General features: G+C 40.4%; 1 protein-coding gene across 1 annotated transcript in view; it reads left to right on the top strand.

Annotated features, from left to right (window-relative positions):
- Positions 1 to 18,544, top strand: part of zdhhc9 (zinc finger DHHC-type palmitoyltransferase 9) — a 27,828-nt gene extending 9,284 nt beyond the window's left edge. Inside the window, exons 2-9 of the mRNA XM_031302876.2 lie at positions 2,155 to 2,315; positions 5,994 to 6,152; positions 8,311 to 8,448; positions 8,880 to 8,928; positions 11,240 to 11,342; positions 15,238 to 15,341; positions 15,571 to 15,673; positions 16,600 to 18,544. Coding sequence (XP_031158736.1) covers positions 2,155 to 2,315; positions 5,994 to 6,152; positions 8,311 to 8,448; positions 8,880 to 8,928; positions 11,240 to 11,342; positions 15,238 to 15,341; positions 15,571 to 15,673; positions 16,600 to 16,782 — 1,000 coding nt within the window. The 3' untranslated portion in view covers positions 16,783 to 18,544. The remainder of the gene's footprint in view (positions 1 to 2,154; positions 2,316 to 5,993; positions 6,153 to 8,310; positions 8,449 to 8,879; positions 8,929 to 11,239; positions 11,343 to 15,237; positions 15,342 to 15,570; positions 15,674 to 16,599) is intronic.
- Positions 18,545 to 18,939: the final 395 nt, after the last annotated feature.

Genomic DNA, 18,939 nt, shown 5'->3' with positions numbered 1-18,939 from the left:
GTTGATTTGATCTCTGCTCCTAATTTCCATTAGTGTGAAAGGAGGCTCTGCAGGGAAACTGCTCATACCAGTTTGTGTGTGTGTGTGTGTGTGTGTGTCTTGTCAGTGCACAGGTATGCTGACGTACCTGCATGGTGTGTCTACATGAACAGGTGCGACTAATCAGGTGGACTTTGTTCTCTGTTATGTTGTGCTGACTAGCAGTTGGTGTGTGTGTGTGTGTGTGTGTGTAAGAATGAATAAAATGTAGATGATTGTTGTCAGGGTCCAAAAGTCAAAGATCATCTTAAAAAATATAAAACAAATGAAAGTAGCTCAGTCACTTTTGCTGATTCGATTAAATGACCAGTTGCCTCAGCTCTTATTATGGATGTCAGATGTACAGCGCAGTCCATAAGTATTTGGACAGATACCTCTTTTATGTTGTGTTGACTCTGTACTCAAGCACATTGGTATTGAAATGGCTATAGGAGTAAAGTGCAAGTTCTTACATTTGAGATGCTGGAACCATACCATTTATAGGACTTTTGCTTGAAAAATGACTTGAACAAGCAATCAATTATCAAAAAAGCTGCAGATTTATGTTTTGTCAATCCACTAATTAATTAATCGAAAAATGTTATGTATGTACGTTCTACTTCAACAAAAGAGAATAATATGAAAATGTAACATAGCCTTATGAAATAACTGATGTGTGTCTCTTTAGAGGAGAGTTTTGAAAATGTTTTAGAGTTTCAAGGGTCCAAACTTCCATCTTTTCATCAAATACTGTATGTGTGTCAGCTGTGTGCGCAGGCTTTATGCAAGACATGCAGTACAAACTTTAGTCTTGTACAGGATATGGCACAATACCTTGCTATCCTGTAGTGCAACATTAGTGTTGTATTATGAATATATGATCACAGCCACTTGGGAGGCAGATGAGGCTGCACATTTTAACTATTAATAACTTCATGCAGAAGCCTTTGCTGCTGCTCTGTTCTGTCGCAGCACTTTGCACTGCAGCTCGCATCTGTTATCGCTCTGAGCAGCAGGCCTTCTCGGTGGAGCCCTGCTGGCTCTAATCTCAGAGGCCTGACAAACGGAGTTATGGTAATGTTTCTCCACTCTTACTGCAGAAGGTGAGGGTGGGTGTTGCATGGTGTTTATTCACGGCCATGACTTCGGCAATGTCCCAGAGAAAGGGCCGCTCACACGGTTCATGACCTTCTGCTCAGAACACCAGTTCAGAATATGTACAGTGTAGTGTCATGCCCTTTCTGCACATGCTCTTTTTGAGAGGGCTCTCCCACTTCTGTTAAGGTCTGCAGTGTGTCTTCATGTGTATCTGTGATGCAAAAATATAAAATATTATAATTCGAAGTATTTATTTTGGCATGAAATTTAAGGCTACAACTAACAATTCAATTCATCTTGCAATTATTAATCATTTTGTCTATAAAATGTCAGAAATGTTTGAAAAACGTCCATCACATTTCCCCAGATCCAAGTGTCCATCGAACAGTCCAAAATATGTTGAAAAATGTTAACAATGATATAGGGCTGGGCAATATATTGATATTATATTGATATCGTGATATAAGATTATATATCGGCTTAGATTTTGGATATCGTAATATGACGTTAAGTGTTGTCTTTTACTGGTTTTAAAGGCTGCATTACAGTAAAGTGATGTCATTTTCTGAACTTACCAGACTGTTCTAGCCTGTTTTGTGCCTTTACCCACTTAGTCATTATATCCACATTATTGATGATTATTTATCAAAAATTTCATTGTGCGAATATTTTGTGAAAGCACCAATAGTCAACACTACAATATCGTTGCCGTATCGATAAAGGAATTTGGTCAAAAATATTGTGATATTTGATTTTCTCCATATCGCCCAGCCCTACAATGATACAAAACAAAAACACAGCAAATACTCACATTGGAGAAGCTGGATTTAGAAAAATTTTAAATAATGAATCAGTTATGGAAATAATTGCTGATCAAAAGTCTGGCGACTAACCGTAGCAGCTCTAATCATGACAAAGCAAGGCACAAAAGTTTTTCACTTACAGTTTTGTTATAAGGCTAAACAGAGAAACTGCAGACGACAAACTGTGGCTTGTGCTTTTAGACTGGATTATCTTATGTTCTTTGTTTTCCTACAGATGTCCGTACCTGGCTGTCCATCTGTCTCCTGCCATACCAGTTTTCGCTGCTCTGCTCTTCCTCTTTGTCATTGCCATGTTGCTGAGGACCAGCTTCAGTGACCCCGGGGTGCTGCCACGGGCTCTTCCAGAGGAAGCCACATTCATCGAGATGGAAATTGGTGAGTTACAGGTTTACAGAAAATGTTTAAAAGATGTTGTTTATTTTCAGCGTACTTTTAAGCACTTTTCTTATTTTCTTAACCACCTAAGCTCTTGTCTTCCCGATATTCCCCTAAAAAATCTTTCTCTATAATATTGAATATTCATGACTGAATAATCATTATTAGTTGTTAGAAAGTTAGAAAAACATCTTTACGTATTCTATATTAATAGTTTAACGTTCAAAAACTCAGAACTCAGATTTGATTTACAGTGACCAAACAGTGTGCGGTGGCAGTAGCTCAGTCAGTAGGGAGTTGGGTTGGAACCGGAGGGTCGCTGATCCAAGTCCCTGCATGGACCAAAGTCTGGAGTGTGGACAGGTAGCTGGAAAGATGCCAGTTCATCTCCTGGGCACTGCCAAGGTGCTCTTGAGCAAGGCACAGAACCCCCAACTGCTCGGGGTGCCTGTTCAGCAGTCGCAGCCTTCTTACTCTGACATCTCTCCATTTGTGCATGTATAGGACCTGAGCATGTGTGTGTATTTCAGGCATGTGTGTGGTGTGTTCTAACTACAGGGTGAAAAAATTGTAATCTCCCCCCTGGGGATCAATAAAGTATAAATTATTATTATTAACTGTCATCATATTCAGAGTCGGCTGTTGAAGAGCACAGAGAAAACCCCCCACAATTATAGAAATCTCTTATGTGAAATATAAAAAAACTGTTGAAAATAATGTGTACGTAGAATCTCATCACTCATAGTAAGACAAAGATTAAGAAAATAAGTGTGTGGCATTTTAAAGATCCCTTAACAAGTTCCCATAAATATTTCCACACAATGTGGCAGGATCACGTGTATGTATTCTGTTTTGTGATAGTGTCAGTACTTTGAAGACTAATCTTAAAGCTGCTAAAGTATAGTCGACATTTTTATAATTGCAATGTGTCAAATGACCATGTGAAATCAAATTTTAGATTTTGACTAGAATTACAAATATACAATGGTTTTGTAAATCTGAAGAATGTTTGTTAGCACATCTATAGATGTCTTCTTGTGAGATTGCAGTCCAGCTCCTCACCTTGAAGTGTGCATAGCTATTATGTGCAATCAGTACTGATAATGCCTCCAGGCACGTATCCCTTATCTGCATCCATTAAAATGTTAACTCAACAGCAGGACATATGGTTATTACAGTTCATGTGCTGTTACATCATGATCATCTAGGTTGTTCTTTTTTGTTTAAAATGAGGTCTAAATTAGGTGAAAGTAGCTCAAGGAAAAGTATTTTGGAGGCATAAATACTTCAGTGAATATGCTAGTTAAGCAGTGAGCAGACAGCCTCAGTCCTGCTGTTTTATTCATGTTTGTTATGCTTTATGTTACTGAAGGTTGGGTGTGCTCGTCCGTGGATGTAGAGAATGTGTGTGTTAGACTGAGCTAACACACACATTCATTACAAGGGATCCTGTTGTCTCATTATACAAAACAAACTATACGCTGTATCATAATGACAACAAAGCTTTTGTAAGATGAAAAAGCCTTGTTGTCTTTAGAAGCAGTGCATCTTTGTTTTTTTTCATGTCCACTCCCTGGGCTGTCCAGCCTCTATTTTATATGTGGAGGGATAAGCTTTTGTCCTGCAATATTTCTGCAACAGCCCTCTCTGCCTGCTCCCTGCATCCTTACCCCCTGTCCCTCCCTGTCTGCCTGTGTGGCTGTTCAGTGTTCACTCTTTGTCTCTGTTCAAGTTTAACGCTGTCCTTCAGCCATCACTCGTGCTATCTCACTCCAGTCGAGAGGCATGGGTGGAGACTGGTCTCGGCTCATGACAGAGGAGGGCTGTAGTAAAAGCAAGGCTGAGGCAGTCGGTCCTCTGAGAATGGGTTAGCTGACAGCCAGCGCTTCTCTCATCATGACTGTGACTCATACTGCTCGCTGGATGACAATGCCTCGCTGGTCTAACTGTGGTCGTGATGACCTATACAGCTCCTACATGTAGTGTGAATGAGGAAATCTCATTGGGAATTATTTATGTTAATAGAGCTGCAAGTAATGATTATTTTGATTATTGATAAAGGTGTCGATTATTTCTTCCACTGATCATTTAGTCTTTTAATTATCATCATCATCACAAGTTCACATAGCCCAAGGTGATTCACATTTAGTTTTTTTTGTCACTTATGGGAATGGTTATACCTTCCTTATTTGGTCGAATGTTTTACATTCGACCAAATACATCTCAGCGAATCTCCCAAAATAGCAAGACATGACCATATGAAGACTATGCACTGAAGCAGCCTAAATGACGCACTTAGTTTAACAACTTCCATCCCACACTCTCTCAGCTCTTGTACAGTATGTTTTTTTTAATGTGTTAGGGTAGCTGTTTGCTGTTATGAGTATGGGCGTAAACAGATAACAGCCTGTGGAGAAGCCAGGTATGGATCTCATTCTTAGGCTGAGGCAGGCATGTGGATGAGTGCTCTGTCCCATCAGCCTGTTAGCCACAAGTCCCGACGGGAAATGCTAATAGGAGGAGAGGCATCCTCTTGGAATATATAATGCCACTAGCAGACAGGGCTTTGCTACCCGAGGGAGGGGAATCATCACCTGTGAGTGATGACTCATTAATTTATTCTCTGCTGGTTTATCCTGAAATCCACTAATCCTACATTCAGTAGATGTATAATGCAGAGCAGTTTGTGCTGTCAGATAAAGTAAATTTCACAATCTTTATGTCCGTGGATGTATTATGGAAGCTTGTAAACGTGCTAGTTCCACTGATTTATTTACACAGAAACTGTTTTGTTTTACATAACAGAGAATGTTCATTCAGAGCTTAATACAAATGATACAAATGCAGCTTAGTTTATGTTGATTTGTTCCTCTACTCATCTCTGAACACATTCTCAAGCCCAGATAATTTCATTTCCACAAATACCACATTCCTTATCTTCATTTATTCCCAGAAAGTCAAATGAGCATGCTTGCTCTTTTCCATTATCTCCACATTCACGCCATCGCTATGCAGCGTTTTAATGGTAGATTTCTCACTAACAGTTACTCTCCTGAGAGATTCCAGCCAGCAGCCCTCTGGTCATTAGCCAGCCTCTCTACCCTCTTGGCTCCTGCAGTGCTACATAATCAGAAAGATCTGGATTGCCAAGAAAAGTGAACGTATGAGAATTTAATTTGGTTGGTGACTGCAGAAACAAAACCATCACACCTGAAAGATATTTCAGTGTTAGGAAGGTTAGTTGAAGCCCAAACAAAGCCAGACACTGTGTTATAGTGTTGCTTTTAAATAATATTAACAGCTCAATAATGATTTCACATAAATCCACCATCATCAATACTAGTATCGAGCCAATGTTGTCATTCACTGACACCCTCAAGGTTCAGCTGTCAAGATTTATGTCCCATTTTTTCTTGTCCTTGTCACTGAATATCACATTTCTCACTGCCTGTTTAAGACCTGTACATTCTAATGCAATCCAGTGCAACAGGGCTGCAAGAAATTGTGGAGCTTATAATGTTCATTATTTCTGAAAACACTGTCAGAGGTGTTAATTTGTGGACATAGTTTGTGGTGGTGGTGTATGAGATTGTGATTAGATGACACCTTTTTTAATAATTTATTGCATTTCCAAGATTGCCAACACCTGCTAATAAATGTATTTTTTGGTTTCCACAGAGGCTGCCAATGGGAACGTCCCCACAGGGCAGCGACCCCCACCTCGAATCCGCAATGTTCAGATCAACAACCAGATCGTCAAGCTCAAGTACTGCTACACATGCAAGATCTTCCGACCACCTCGAGCATCTCACTGCAGCATCTGTGACAACTGCGTTGGTAAGAAATGTCCTCTGATCTGATGTAAAGGCTTTGCAAAGTGAGAAGACAGCTCATTGAAATCAGTTTTTCAGAAATAGAAAGGTGAGTAGTTTTTGTGGGGAAAAATAGCTTGCTGACATGATGATTATTAAGCCTCAATCTCAATTACATCTCTGCATTCATTTGTCACCATTTATAATTAGTTTATAAATAAATGTTGGACTAAGCAGACAGGGTACAAAGGTTTCAGAAAACTGAATCAAATGGGCTGAAAACTTAACAGCAAGTGTTATTTATGGAATGTGCTTTGAATTATGAAGTGTTGTTTTTACTTTATTTTATTTACCTTTTTTTTAACCAGGAAAACACTCATTGAGATTAAAAATCTCTTTCAAGAGTGTCCTGGCCAAGACAGGTAGCAGTACAACCACACATAAATACAAACACAAAAACACTAAAAACATCTGAAACAGCAAATCCCTCAAAGTCAACCACAATCCTAAACACATCAGGCAAAACATCTACAGCCAGATGTGGCTCCCTCCAAGTCAATCAACATCCTCTTAAAAGTGACCAATGAGACCAGCTCATTAAGTTTCATGGATTTCTGTAACTTGTTCCATGTAGAGGGAGCAGCAAACTTAAACGCCTTTTTCCCCAGCACAGTTCTAACCTTTGGAACAGACAGAAGGGAAAGATCCTGGGAACGAAGATTGTAAGTCCCGATACTATTTACACTGATATACTGTAGGTCAGAAGGTAGGATGGAAGTAGACCTAAAAGTGTGTGTGTGTGTGTGTGTGTGTTCTCTCAACCCTGCAGAATAACACTGATTTGGCTTCTGATTGAGGAATGCGTCTGCAGGGAGTGTAGACTCATAGGCGATATGAGAGGAGACAGTGGAGGCTCAGTGAGGGAATAAGCGCTCAGTCATTGTGAACACTGGTTCATCTGTGTCCACCTGCTGTAGAAACACACACACACACACACACACACACACACACACACACACACACACACACACACACTCCAAGCATGACACAGCAGCATGCCTGTCTTTTACTGCAGTCATATCTTTTTCTCCTTAATCTTACGTTGTATATAGCGGTCTCTATCTATATAAGTCTCTCACAGAATATGCAGCATAATAAAAAAAAAAAACACTTGCTTCACAAATTATATTTGTTTGTACCTGGAGCCTTCTCTGGTTAATATATTATGAGATGTCTGGTTGGCTATAGTCTATGAATACTTGGACAGTTGTTTTAGCTCTGTATGCAGCACACTGGAGTCAAATTAAACAATAACTATGAGGGTAAAGTGCTCGCCTGGCTCCAGACCTCTGAATTGCTGCACACATCTGATTTTTCCTTCTCAAATGGACAAAATAGCAATTTCAAGCTAGTAAGTGCTTTCAGCTTTAATCAGAGGGTTTTGTCCACATTGAGTGAACAGCATAAAGGATTATTGTCCTGCTGCAGTGTACATAACAATCTAAAAGTTGGGGGTTGGGGACAAGAAAGAGTCAGGGGGATCACCAAAGTCAGCAGGACTCATCATATGGGGACAATGAACGGTTGTACAAAATGTCATGACAATCCATCCCTTAGCCTAGTTGTTGAGATATTTCAGTTTTAACTAAAGTAGTGGACCAACCGCCCGACCAAAATCCCTAGGGCGATACTGCTGGCGTGGCTAAAAGAAATATTAGGACTGTATGAAAAGTGATTTCTACGCTGTATGTGAAAATATGTATGTGAACACCTAAAGTCAGCACTGACACTTTACTCTGTAAATATAAAAATGATCGATTTATTTTGACCTTTTATCTACGAGCTGCTTCACGTCTTTCGCTTCTGCTGCGATGTTTACTGTATATTGTTGTGAAACTCCATCCAGGCAGTGCGGCAGACACACCGCTGCACTCCCTGCTGTCCGTTTGACCCTGCCCTGCTTTCATCTGGCTCTCCTCCAAATCATAGCGGCAAAGAGGAAGTGATCACTATATTTAGACTGCAAGTTTACAGAAGCTGATGCACAAAGTTGTCTTTGACAGAAATACTGGTGTATTTTTAACACTTTTGATTTTCAAAAGTTTCTGTTGCTAAGAAAGTTGTGTGCGCAGCCTACAATATATTTTACATATTTAATGGTGACTTTTTTCTCTTTTTCACAGATCGTTTTGATCACCACTGTCCATGGGTAGGCAACTGTGTGGGCAAGAGGAACTACCGATTCTTCTACATGTTCACCCTGTCGCTCTCCCTGCTCACCATTTATATCTTCACCTTCGACATCATTCATGTGGTGATGCGTAAGTATCCTGTCAGTCATTTGTCCAATCAGAAGGAACAAACATGTAGGAGAATAGTACATGGATAGATAAAATAATGTGACAAAACAGGAAGGACGACCTGTGACCTGTGACACAAGCTCACTAGCTGCTTCTATTGTATATGCAAATGCATGTGCTGAAACTATGACCTAATTCAGACCAGGCTTTTCCTGCAGCGTGACATGACACGCAACAGCAGCTGACAGCTTGACATGATTCCTCCTTTATCCTCATCCTCCTGCTTCCTTGTTCTACCCAAAGCAAGACAGAGAGACAAGGAAACAGTGTGTTTCTTTTCAGGATAATTAGCTCTGGGCTTGTTGTCTTAATACTGGTGTAATTGTGCTTTCAGTAGAGTGGGATTTTTATAGTGTCTTCTTTTTAACATCTCTGTGTTGCTCTGTTCACAGGTTCAGTAGACAATGGCTTTTTGAACACTTTGAAGATAACACCTGGAACATATCCTTTTAAGCTCTGACCTCAGTGTACACCATAGAAAAAGCTGCTGTATGGGCCATGTTTGCCTTTCCTAGAATAGAAGATGGAAAAACGATAAATTTCAAGTATCACAACCCGATGGCCGTTCCCCAAACCTCTCCCCGAACAGTGATTCAAATAATAGCTTAGCGCCTGTAACCTGGCACAGCAGGCCTGTCAAACTTGGATTTCTTAACAAGTCCTTTTTTTTAGACTTTCCATAACCAAAAACACAAAAGATAAAATAAAGTGTTATGAATGGAATAAAAGTAAAAAATAAAGTGTTTTGCTGCTCTAACATAAGCAACCCCGGCCAATGTAACCTGAGCTAGCGTTATATATGCCTAAATCATAGGTTAGTTTTCATCCTAAAAGCTTTTTTTCTTGTAGCATTGAGAGGAAACATACTTCTGAAAATCTGACAGGGTGATGTTAGAACAAAATAAAAGTCCTATCTTAAAAACTTTCCATATCATACTCTATACTGTACGTACACACCGCCGCCGACTTGAGCTGCAAAGAAGCTCTGGCCGCCCTGGCCGCCCTGGCCGCCCTGTCAAGGACGCTTGTCAGAAAGTCCGGGGAAGCTGTTTGACGCTTTGGCCGCTCTGACGTAGCAGCATTCTATGTTCGATCATGGAAAAAGCACAAGCAGCCACTGCACGGCCAATACACTGACACTAGAAACCTTTTATAAATTACATATATAATGACAGAATTTGTATTGGTTGTTGGTCGCAGCGGTGTCTGTTAGCAGTTAACTCGCTCGTTAGCCACTGAACCGCAGCAGAATGCAGGCAGAGCGAGCAGCCGCCAGCTGTTGATCCGTGCAGGACTTCACCGTGAGCGGACTGTTTAGAGACCATGTGACCGGCAGGTAACGTTAACTGGTCCCTATACGCAAATATCATAAATGATAGGGAACCCAGCAACATTTCCTCCTTTTTCTCGGAACTAATGTTTTGGTAGGAACGAAAGTTTACATCGTGTGTTTCTCTGGAATCAGCCAGCGCGAAGGACATCTATATTCCGATTGGTTGCCGCTGCTTGCCGCTGAACCGCGTCATAGCTCATTACCATAAAGTTGACCTACTTTCAACTTTCTGATTGACGCTCCGGTCGCTCAAAACGCCCAAAACGCGACGCCGACAGATTTTACGCTCCTTGCAACTGAGAGAAGCCGGCTTCCATTGAAAATGAATGACTTCCGGTATCTTTAGAAGCTCAAGTCGGCGGCGGTGTGTACGTACAGTAATACTTACCAGTCAGATTCTTAACTGGTGAGGATGCTGACTTTTTTCCTGGTACAAGTAGCTTTAGCCACATTTGTTTATCAGCACAATAACATCAAGTGCACATTTAAGAAATGCCCCTTTTGCAAGATTTTTGTTTCATAACAAATCAGCTGGACACTTTAAAAAAACATTAGGAGACAGCGTTGTCAACCAACTCATAGAGCCGTCGTTAGCTTAAAGGGGAACTATGCAGTTTTTTGAGCTTAATTTACCTTACCTGAACAGCTTCGGAGTCATTGGAATGGTTATATGACTTCTTTCAGGTTGAATGGTGGGCGTCTCGCTCCCCCCTAGCGCCTGTGAGCGGAAAAACCACCCTTGCAACTTTCGGCTGGCGAGCCGCCGGCCTCAGCGTCAGGAAGTATCGCGTGATATCAGGTCTCGCGATGTAACAAATTACACATACGCCCATTCAGGAACCGGCTAACAAGGTAGCGATGGAGTTTTTCACACTATCGTCATGGCTGAGCCGGCAAAAAAGAAGCAGAAAGCTAGGAAAGCATTGTCGGAGGAACAGAGAAAGAGGAAACGGCAGACTGACCGAGTGATGAGTCAGACACAAGTAAACAGAGGAGCTGCCAAATATCTATTCCGAAGCTGTAGGGGGAGCTCTATAGAGAAACCTGCGAGCAAAAAGTGAGAAAACAGCGAAGAAATGGCCAAAACTGCATAGCGCCCCTTTAATTAGATGGCTAGCTCCAGCTGATAAAATATGCTAGTGTCAGTTGTCATTTCAGCCCTAATGAGAAACTGCTTTCAATAGTAATGCATATGTACACTAACTAAGTGGGTGCAGGGCTTAACGAATGATCAGTTGAAAGTAATTTGAGATTATTGATGGAACTGAACTAAATTTCCAACCTTTAGCTGGCCGTCACTGCATTTAATCATGGTGCATAATTGTCTGCCATTCTGCCGTCACCTGCTGTCCAGTGTGTAATTAGTGACCACGTATCCGGCAGAAAACATCTGTTGCTGTTTTCTTAACTCGGGTCCACTGTGCTGGAGGTGTTGGTGTGTTTCTTCACCCTGTGGTCAGTGGTGGGACTGACCGGCTTCCACACCTACCTGATCTCTCTCAACCAGACCACCAACGAGGATGTAAGTGCATCTTACTGCATGACTAATGCTTTCACATCTACAGTTTGTTTTAGGTATGAATCATCCTGTGAAGCACAATGCTAGACTTTGCATCTAGTTTGTTTAGGTTTTATGCTGTCTTTATGCAAATGAACCATGAGTTGTGAACACATGGACCAACAGGATTAACTCATTGTTTTGTTGGTCTAGTTTTTCTCTAAAATTTTCAAAATCATGCTCTCAAAGACTGATCTTGGTCTTACCAACTAAAACTCTTGGAAAAAACACCTGAATACGGACCAACCGGTCGTGGCAGATGGCCACCAACCAAGAGCCAGCTTCTGTCCGAGTTTTTTCCTCGCCGCTGGGTACAGTTGCTCTTGGGAGGAATTGTTGGGTCTCTGTAAATTATAGTGTGTGTGGTCTAGACCTACTCTATCTGTAAAGTGTCCTGAGATAACCCTATAGAGTTCATGTTGCGTTCTTTACAAGTGAACTCTCATTTACACAAAAATCCAGATGCATTTTTCACACTTTTCGTTTACATTACATTTACATAAATGTGTCTCTGTTGGCCAGACCACAGATCTGATTGCAACATCTTGGTTTTCCAGGACCACGTGTAAATTGTTTTCCAGCCAAAAAACACCAGAAGAAGAATAACGTGCACTTTTATTAGTTTATTTACACTAACACTTACAGTTTTGCTTATATATAAAAAGAGATCCATGCATTTACACCTTTTCATCATCTGGCTAGAAGCAATGAAATGCTTCTTGGTTGTATTCCGCTTTCAAAAATGAACAGATATCTCTTTGATCACCCAACAAGTGTAGACGGGAGAACTGAGACAGAAATATTTAGGCACTTTTGGTACTGCTGATTGGTGCTCATCTGAGTTGCTACCATTATTTTCACCTATCCAAACAATATAACCTCATATCACTGGTGAATGTACCATAAATGTCATGTTAGAGCAAAGTCCTCCCCCACTGATCATTTACAGATGAGATAAAAACAGTGCAGATATATCTCTAGACCTCACATATTTAAGACTTTAGATAAAGATTTGTTTTAAAATTAGATTTAGATTAATGTAATCGTCAAAGTTATTTATAACAGTATATAATAATAGAATATGTGTGTAAATGTTGTGATCAGGCAGCCAGGCTTCACGTGGCTGGAAAACAAACCCACATCACAAAGAGGTAAACAGTACAATTTCTAACACTACAAAGCTGTTTCCTTGACAACGGCTCGGCCTCTTTCATCACTGAAGGACAAAGGGCTGGTAAACTGTAGCTTGTTAAACAATGCTATTGCATTGTAAACTATTGTAAAGCAAATACAGAAAGTGTTGAAAGAAAACAGAGAAGAAAAAACAACATCTCAATACTTGGACTCATCCCTGCTCACCGAGCTGACGTACTCTTAATGATCTAAAAATATGCATGAAGAGCTGCTATTCCTAATAAAAACAATGATCGAACTGAGCAGAATTAAGAACAAAAACAGACCAGCTGGTTTCTGACTCAACTTGTCAGCTACATTTAGAAGCTTGTGAGGCTAAATGAGGAAAAAAGTATTGATTGCTAGATCATATTTCCATTGAGTCATTATTCAGACAACACGCACGCACGCACCCACGCACGCACGCACGCACGCACGCACGCGTGCGTATATTCAGGTTGATGTGAAGCAGAAGATGAGTGGTGAGAGGGAGTCATTTATGTTGTTACTGTGTATACTTTATTGGAGGCCTTGTTAGCCCAGATCTGCAATGCAGAGGCTCTGACAAGAAGCAGGGAGCAGCAGCAGCAGCAGCGATGGTGGTGGGAGGTTCTAGATGGCTGAAAGCAAGAGAGTGCACTCATACTTTGTTGTAATGATTAATTTATAATTTAACTTTTTCTTTCCTATGGGGAAACTGGCCTCATTTTTTTCATGTACTAGTAATGAAGCTCTGCAATGTCCACCTAAAGTACAGTGTAATGTTGCTCCAGGAGTTGAAACAATCACTGTCAGCCCGGCTGCTTCGATATCTGTGATTGGCCTAATAATAGATGCATCGATACCTGCAGGGGATGGGCACGCTGCCAGAAATACTGCTGTGGCAGAGATAAGGGGAGGTGGAGGGGTTGAGAGGACGAGAAGAGGAGTTAGAGATGGGGGAATAAGGGCGAACAAGAGAAGGCACCTTGAGTGTTGTAGCTGCTCTGGTCTCCCCTTCAGGATAACACAGGCTGTGTCTCCTGCACACGCACGCACACACAGAGTACACTTAGACATGCAGTAGTAAAGTACCTTATGGGCAGACTGTTGACCTAGATCTACTGCAACCAAAGAAAAGCTGTTTTCTTTGAGTCGCCGGACAGTCAGTCAGTACAAACTCATACTGTGCACCTTAACTTTGTTATATTTAGGGGTCAATTATATATGTCAATCTACAAACCCCAATTCCAATGAAGTTGGGACGTTTTGTAAAACGTAATTAAAAACAGAATACAATGATTTTGCAAATTCTTTCCAACCTATATTCAATTGAATACACTACAAAGACCAGATATTTAATGTTCAAAGTGATAAACATTGTTTTTTTTTTTGCAAATATTCACTCATTTTGAATTTGATGTCTGCAACAGGTTCCAAAAAAGCTGGGACAGGGGCATGTTTACGACTGTTACATCACCTTGTCTTTGTAGTGTATTCAGTTGAATATAGGTTGAAAATGATTTGCAAATCATTATATTCTGTTTTTATTTTATGTTTTACACAACGTCCCAACTTCATTGGAATTGGGGTTTGTAGCAATCTACTTTTTCTGCATGCATCTTGGGTAAATAAGAATATAATCTAACCAGTATTTGTAGTTTATTTTAATCCATTACTTCAGAAATTATGATGACATCATTGCTTATTGTGCTTTTCAATGGTAGAATAACAAAAACGATTAAAATATATATATTTTTAAATGCAGTAACTCTGCTTAAAATCATGTTTGTTTCCTTGATAGAAATTATTAATAAAATTGTATTTCAATCTTTACTAAAAAGAGCAATTTTGTTTTACTGTCTTATCTTTGATTAATGTTCAATTATAGTGCTATTAACTTTAATATATATTAACTGTAAATAAAAAATATATAGATGACATTATTTTTTATTCCATCCAAAAAACATGCAGAAGAGGTGGGGGTTTTCAGCACAGAGAAGAATCTGTAGGTATTCCTTCCAACCAACCTGTATGTAACCTGAGAGAGTGGAGATCCCAAACATACCAGATATGTCAGGCTGGATTTTGTGGACATGTATAAAATGATGCACAAGACATCTAGAATATTTTCATTTGATGTATCTGTGCAGCCATACAAAGTGTGAAGTCCTGGGTTTGAATATTTCACTCACTGCAAACAACGTACGAATATGAAACAAGCCAATACATAATATGTATATGATGCAGTCAGTGTGGAATAAGGTGATTGTTCCATCCTTAAGAAAACCGGATATTTCGTCTCCTGTTAGCTGCCAAATAATGCGTATGACTGAAAGCATATATGCAGTGCAGTGTGGAAGGACGTTATTTATTGCTGGGGGAATCCTTTGTATGAATTCTCTGAATCTTCAATGAATTATTAAAGCGGTTGTAATCTCGTTGCACTCGTTGGCACCCGTCGGCACCCGTCGGCACATCGAGTTCCCATTAAACCAGGAATCATTAAAATCCTGACAAGATCCTTTTTAGTAGGTCAAAGCCAAGCCTGTGGGAACAACATCTAAAAAAAAAAAAAAAAAAAAAGGAATTGTGCTTTTGAATAAGGTATAAGCACAGGGAAAATCAGGGATGTAGTTTGGGAAGGATTGCTGCTCCAGTGATGAGTGTTTTGATGAGTGTTCAAAAACATCTTGTTTTTTCCCAGATTAAAGGATCCTGGTCGGGAAAGAACAGAGTCCAGAACCCGTACAGCCACAAGAACATCATTAAAAACTGCTGCGAGGTGCTCTGTGGGCCTGTGTACCCGAGGTAACTCTGTCAGATTAAGACTTGCACTACACAGAATGCTTCTTTCTTGTTTCTTTTATTGTCATTTTGTCTGGATTAAGTTGATGCTGTCTTCCTACTGTTATCAGTGAGTTCTGTATCAGTGCATGTGATAGATTAGACTTTTAGATTTGTCCCTCTCCTACACCTCGTCCTGGCGAATAACAAGCAGGATGCAGTTAGTGACTGATTGCCTTGTCTCGCTCTCCAGCGTCTTGGACAGAAGAGGACTGATGCAGGAGGATTCATCTGTTTCTGCAACGTCTGCTGCACCCTCCTCCTTCAGCAGCAGCAACCCAGTGTCACAAACCACGGTGAGTGGACACACACACACACACACACACACACACACACACACACACACACATACACTTCTCTGGCTTTGAAGTGGATTGAGGCTGCAAAGCTCAACAGTGAATACAGAGCAGACGTGAAAAAACAGTCTTAAACCAATTACAGAAAGTGTTGGAGAGAAGAAAGGAGGTGTAAGGAAGGGGAAAGTACTTTTATTATCGAAGTGACATTGATAATCCATCTTGAGATGCATGGATGTGGAACCATTTTGTGGCTCTTTACATAGTTGCTGCTGTTGATCCATTTATAAGTGTTCATTCTATTTTTGGCTAATAGATCATTAGCCATGTGTGCACTACTTTTTCATGTTAAAATAAAATCGTGGAGTCTCTCTCCTCAGTGTTGCTGTAGATAATGTTGACATTAATATGTTTCATTGCTACTCAGGTACTGCAGAACGTAATGTTATTAAGCATTACACAGTAGAAATTATAGTTTGAACTATTTTATATTTCCAGAATGGTTATGAAAAATCCAGAGTACCCAAGAGTGCTTGAGTGTTTTTGCACACTTGTACTACTTTCATTACTTTCATTTGTATTATTATTATTATTATTATTATTATTATTATACAGGAAAATGATAAAAGTAACATTTTTGAATGTGTTAAATTGAAACTGGTTTACAGCAGGTTCCTGTTCTGCAGCACATAAGAGACAGAATCAAATTACCATTAAAAAAAAAAAAAAAGACAAATGACAAAACAAACAGCTACACAGACATTACAGAGAAGATGACTTTAAGGTGTGAGCAAGATAGTATATAAGATTTAAATCAATGGTTGCGGGTATGTCCTTTCAACAAATAGTGTTTATATGTCTGTTTGAAATGTGTAATATAGGTTATTGCTCTAATGTAATATGGGTTATATTTTTTCTGCCTACAGAAAACCACAGCTCCACTCATCCCTAACGAGCACACACCTGATGATGCCAAGCCGAGCATTGCCGCTTCAGCAGAGACGAGCGCCCCCCCCAAAGACGAAGTCCCTCCTGCTCCAAAGGTCCCGCCCCTGGCTTCACCCGAGACGGATGCAGAGGCATCCATCGTTAAGGACAAGGCCCATTAGCTGCATGAGGGGGTGGCTCTCGTTGTAGCCATTTCCCCCTGCATCCTGCCTGGTCAGGAACTGAAACATTAATAATCAATGTGTGATTACTGTGCGGGTGACTCAGTTATTCTCCGACGCCCGCCCTACATTCCACCAGAAGAGGAGAGTTTCTGCAGCAGCTCCTCCTCTTCCCTCTTCTCCTCACCAGTAGCTGCAGAGCCGTTTGATTGACACCTACTCCTGCTGCAGGGGGAGGGATTTAATGGAAAGTCAGCAGCTTCCTCTGTGTCCTGAACACTGCATGGAAAAGACACGCAGGGGGAGAAGCTGCTGGAAGAACTGCAGAGAAAAAAAATCTATGCGTATGAATTCCCCACAAGTCACCTGTGGGTCGCTCTGATTGTCAGTACTACTTTTGTTCTTTATTTAAAATTGCATAATGACATTTGTTGTGAGAGGCCAGTTCAAATATACTCCTTGCAAGTGTCTGGCAAAGACAATATTACTTCTGGACATGTATAAAACGTCATACATAGTTTTCTGTTGTGTGCATATTACATGCCCTATGCAAACCATGGGAAGGCTGGACAAGCAGCTTTTAGATGAGTGTGGACAGAAGGGTTAACACCTGATGTCCAGGCAGGGGGAGGATGTGCAAATCCTTAGCTTGAGATATCCTAAAGGCTCCTTCCAGAAAAGTCTAAATCTACCTTGTATTCTGATATTGCTGCATCAGTACTGTTGTTACTTACGTGCATCTTTTTTTTTTTTTAAAGTGATCCAGACCAACGCATGTCCTTCCATTTTTATATATCACGGATGTAGTGTGACGTCGGTGCTCTGAAATAGATGAAATTGCTGGACGCACAGATAAAGTCTTGTACCCAGGAGACGCTCGGCCAGAGTCCCATTGTCTGTGAGAGAAAGGGCCTGACTTCTGATGATAGTAGGCACAAGTAGTAACAGTGCCTTATCATAATGCAACTTAGGACCAACAGAGAAGGCTTGAGATCCGTTCTAACCACTGATACTGTGTTAAATGAGAAATGCCAACGTTTATACACTTAATTAGTCTAGTGGTTCCCAACCTGGAGGTTAGGACCCCCATAAGGGGTCACGCGATTATTTAAGGAATAGACATTTTGGGAAAAAGCTTATTTGCTTTCCTGCTGAGAGTTAGATAAGAAGATCGATACTCTCATGTCTGTATAGTAAATATGAAGCTACAGCCAGGAGATGGTTAGCTTAGCATAAAGACTGGGAACAGAGGGAAACAGCTAGCCTGGCTCTGTCCAAAGGTAAAACATGAGCCTGCCAGCACCTCTAAAGCTCACTAATTATTATGCTGTATCGCATTTGATTATTGTGTACAAAACACAAAAAGTGTATTGTTTTTACAGCTGGAACTTTCTTGACTTCCTGTCATTCTCACACTTTGTTTTTGTTTTTTTGTACAGATTAAATTAAAAAAAATAGCTTTAGAGGTGCTGGAAGGTGTATTTTTGAACTTTGGACAGAGCCAGGCTAGCCATTTCCCTGTTTCCAGTCTAATGCTAAGCTATGCTAACCAGCTGCTGGCTGTAGCTTCATATTTAGCGTACAGACATGAGAGTGACATCGATCTTCTTAACTAACTCTTAGCAAAAAATCTAATCAAAAGTGTATTCCCTGATAAAGTATTCCTTTTAACAGAATAGGAAAAAGACAAATTTCAGCTACATAATACTAAAATGTGTGCTTTTTCTCTTATGAAATACTGTGAATATTTCCCCTTAGAAATTAAAAAAACAAAATACAATCTGAGAAGAAACAATTACAATTACAATTGAACTGATCACTGCTGGTAGGCACATTACATTTGTGTGTTTTAGGGGGACACAGATCTGAAAGGTTGGGAACCACTGAATTAGATCTTATGAAGCAAAAACTAAGCAAAGCCATTGTTGAACTGTACATAGATTTAGAAGGTAAAGATGTACTGAAAACCTCTCAGCTGTTTGGTGAGGAGGAAAGATTGCAGCAAAGTTTTGTTTTTTGAAGCATAAGTTCGGCGTACACCTCCTGCTAATCACACCAGAGCTGATCCTCCTGAGTCCTCTCTCTTCCTGCAGTCTTCATGCCTCCTCTTCCTATACAAACATATTTTAACTCTTCTCCTTCTCCTTGCATCTTCGC

The sequence above is a fragment of the Sander lucioperca genome, chromosome 1 (genome assembly GCF_008315115.2).
Source record: "Sander lucioperca isolate FBNREF2018 chromosome 1, SLUC_FBN_1.2, whole genome shotgun sequence".
Lineage (NCBI taxonomy): Eukaryota > Metazoa > Chordata > Actinopteri > Perciformes > Percidae > Sander > Sander lucioperca.
Note: the sequence above shows the minus strand (reverse complement) of the source record. Positions and strands in the feature narration are given on the sequence as shown.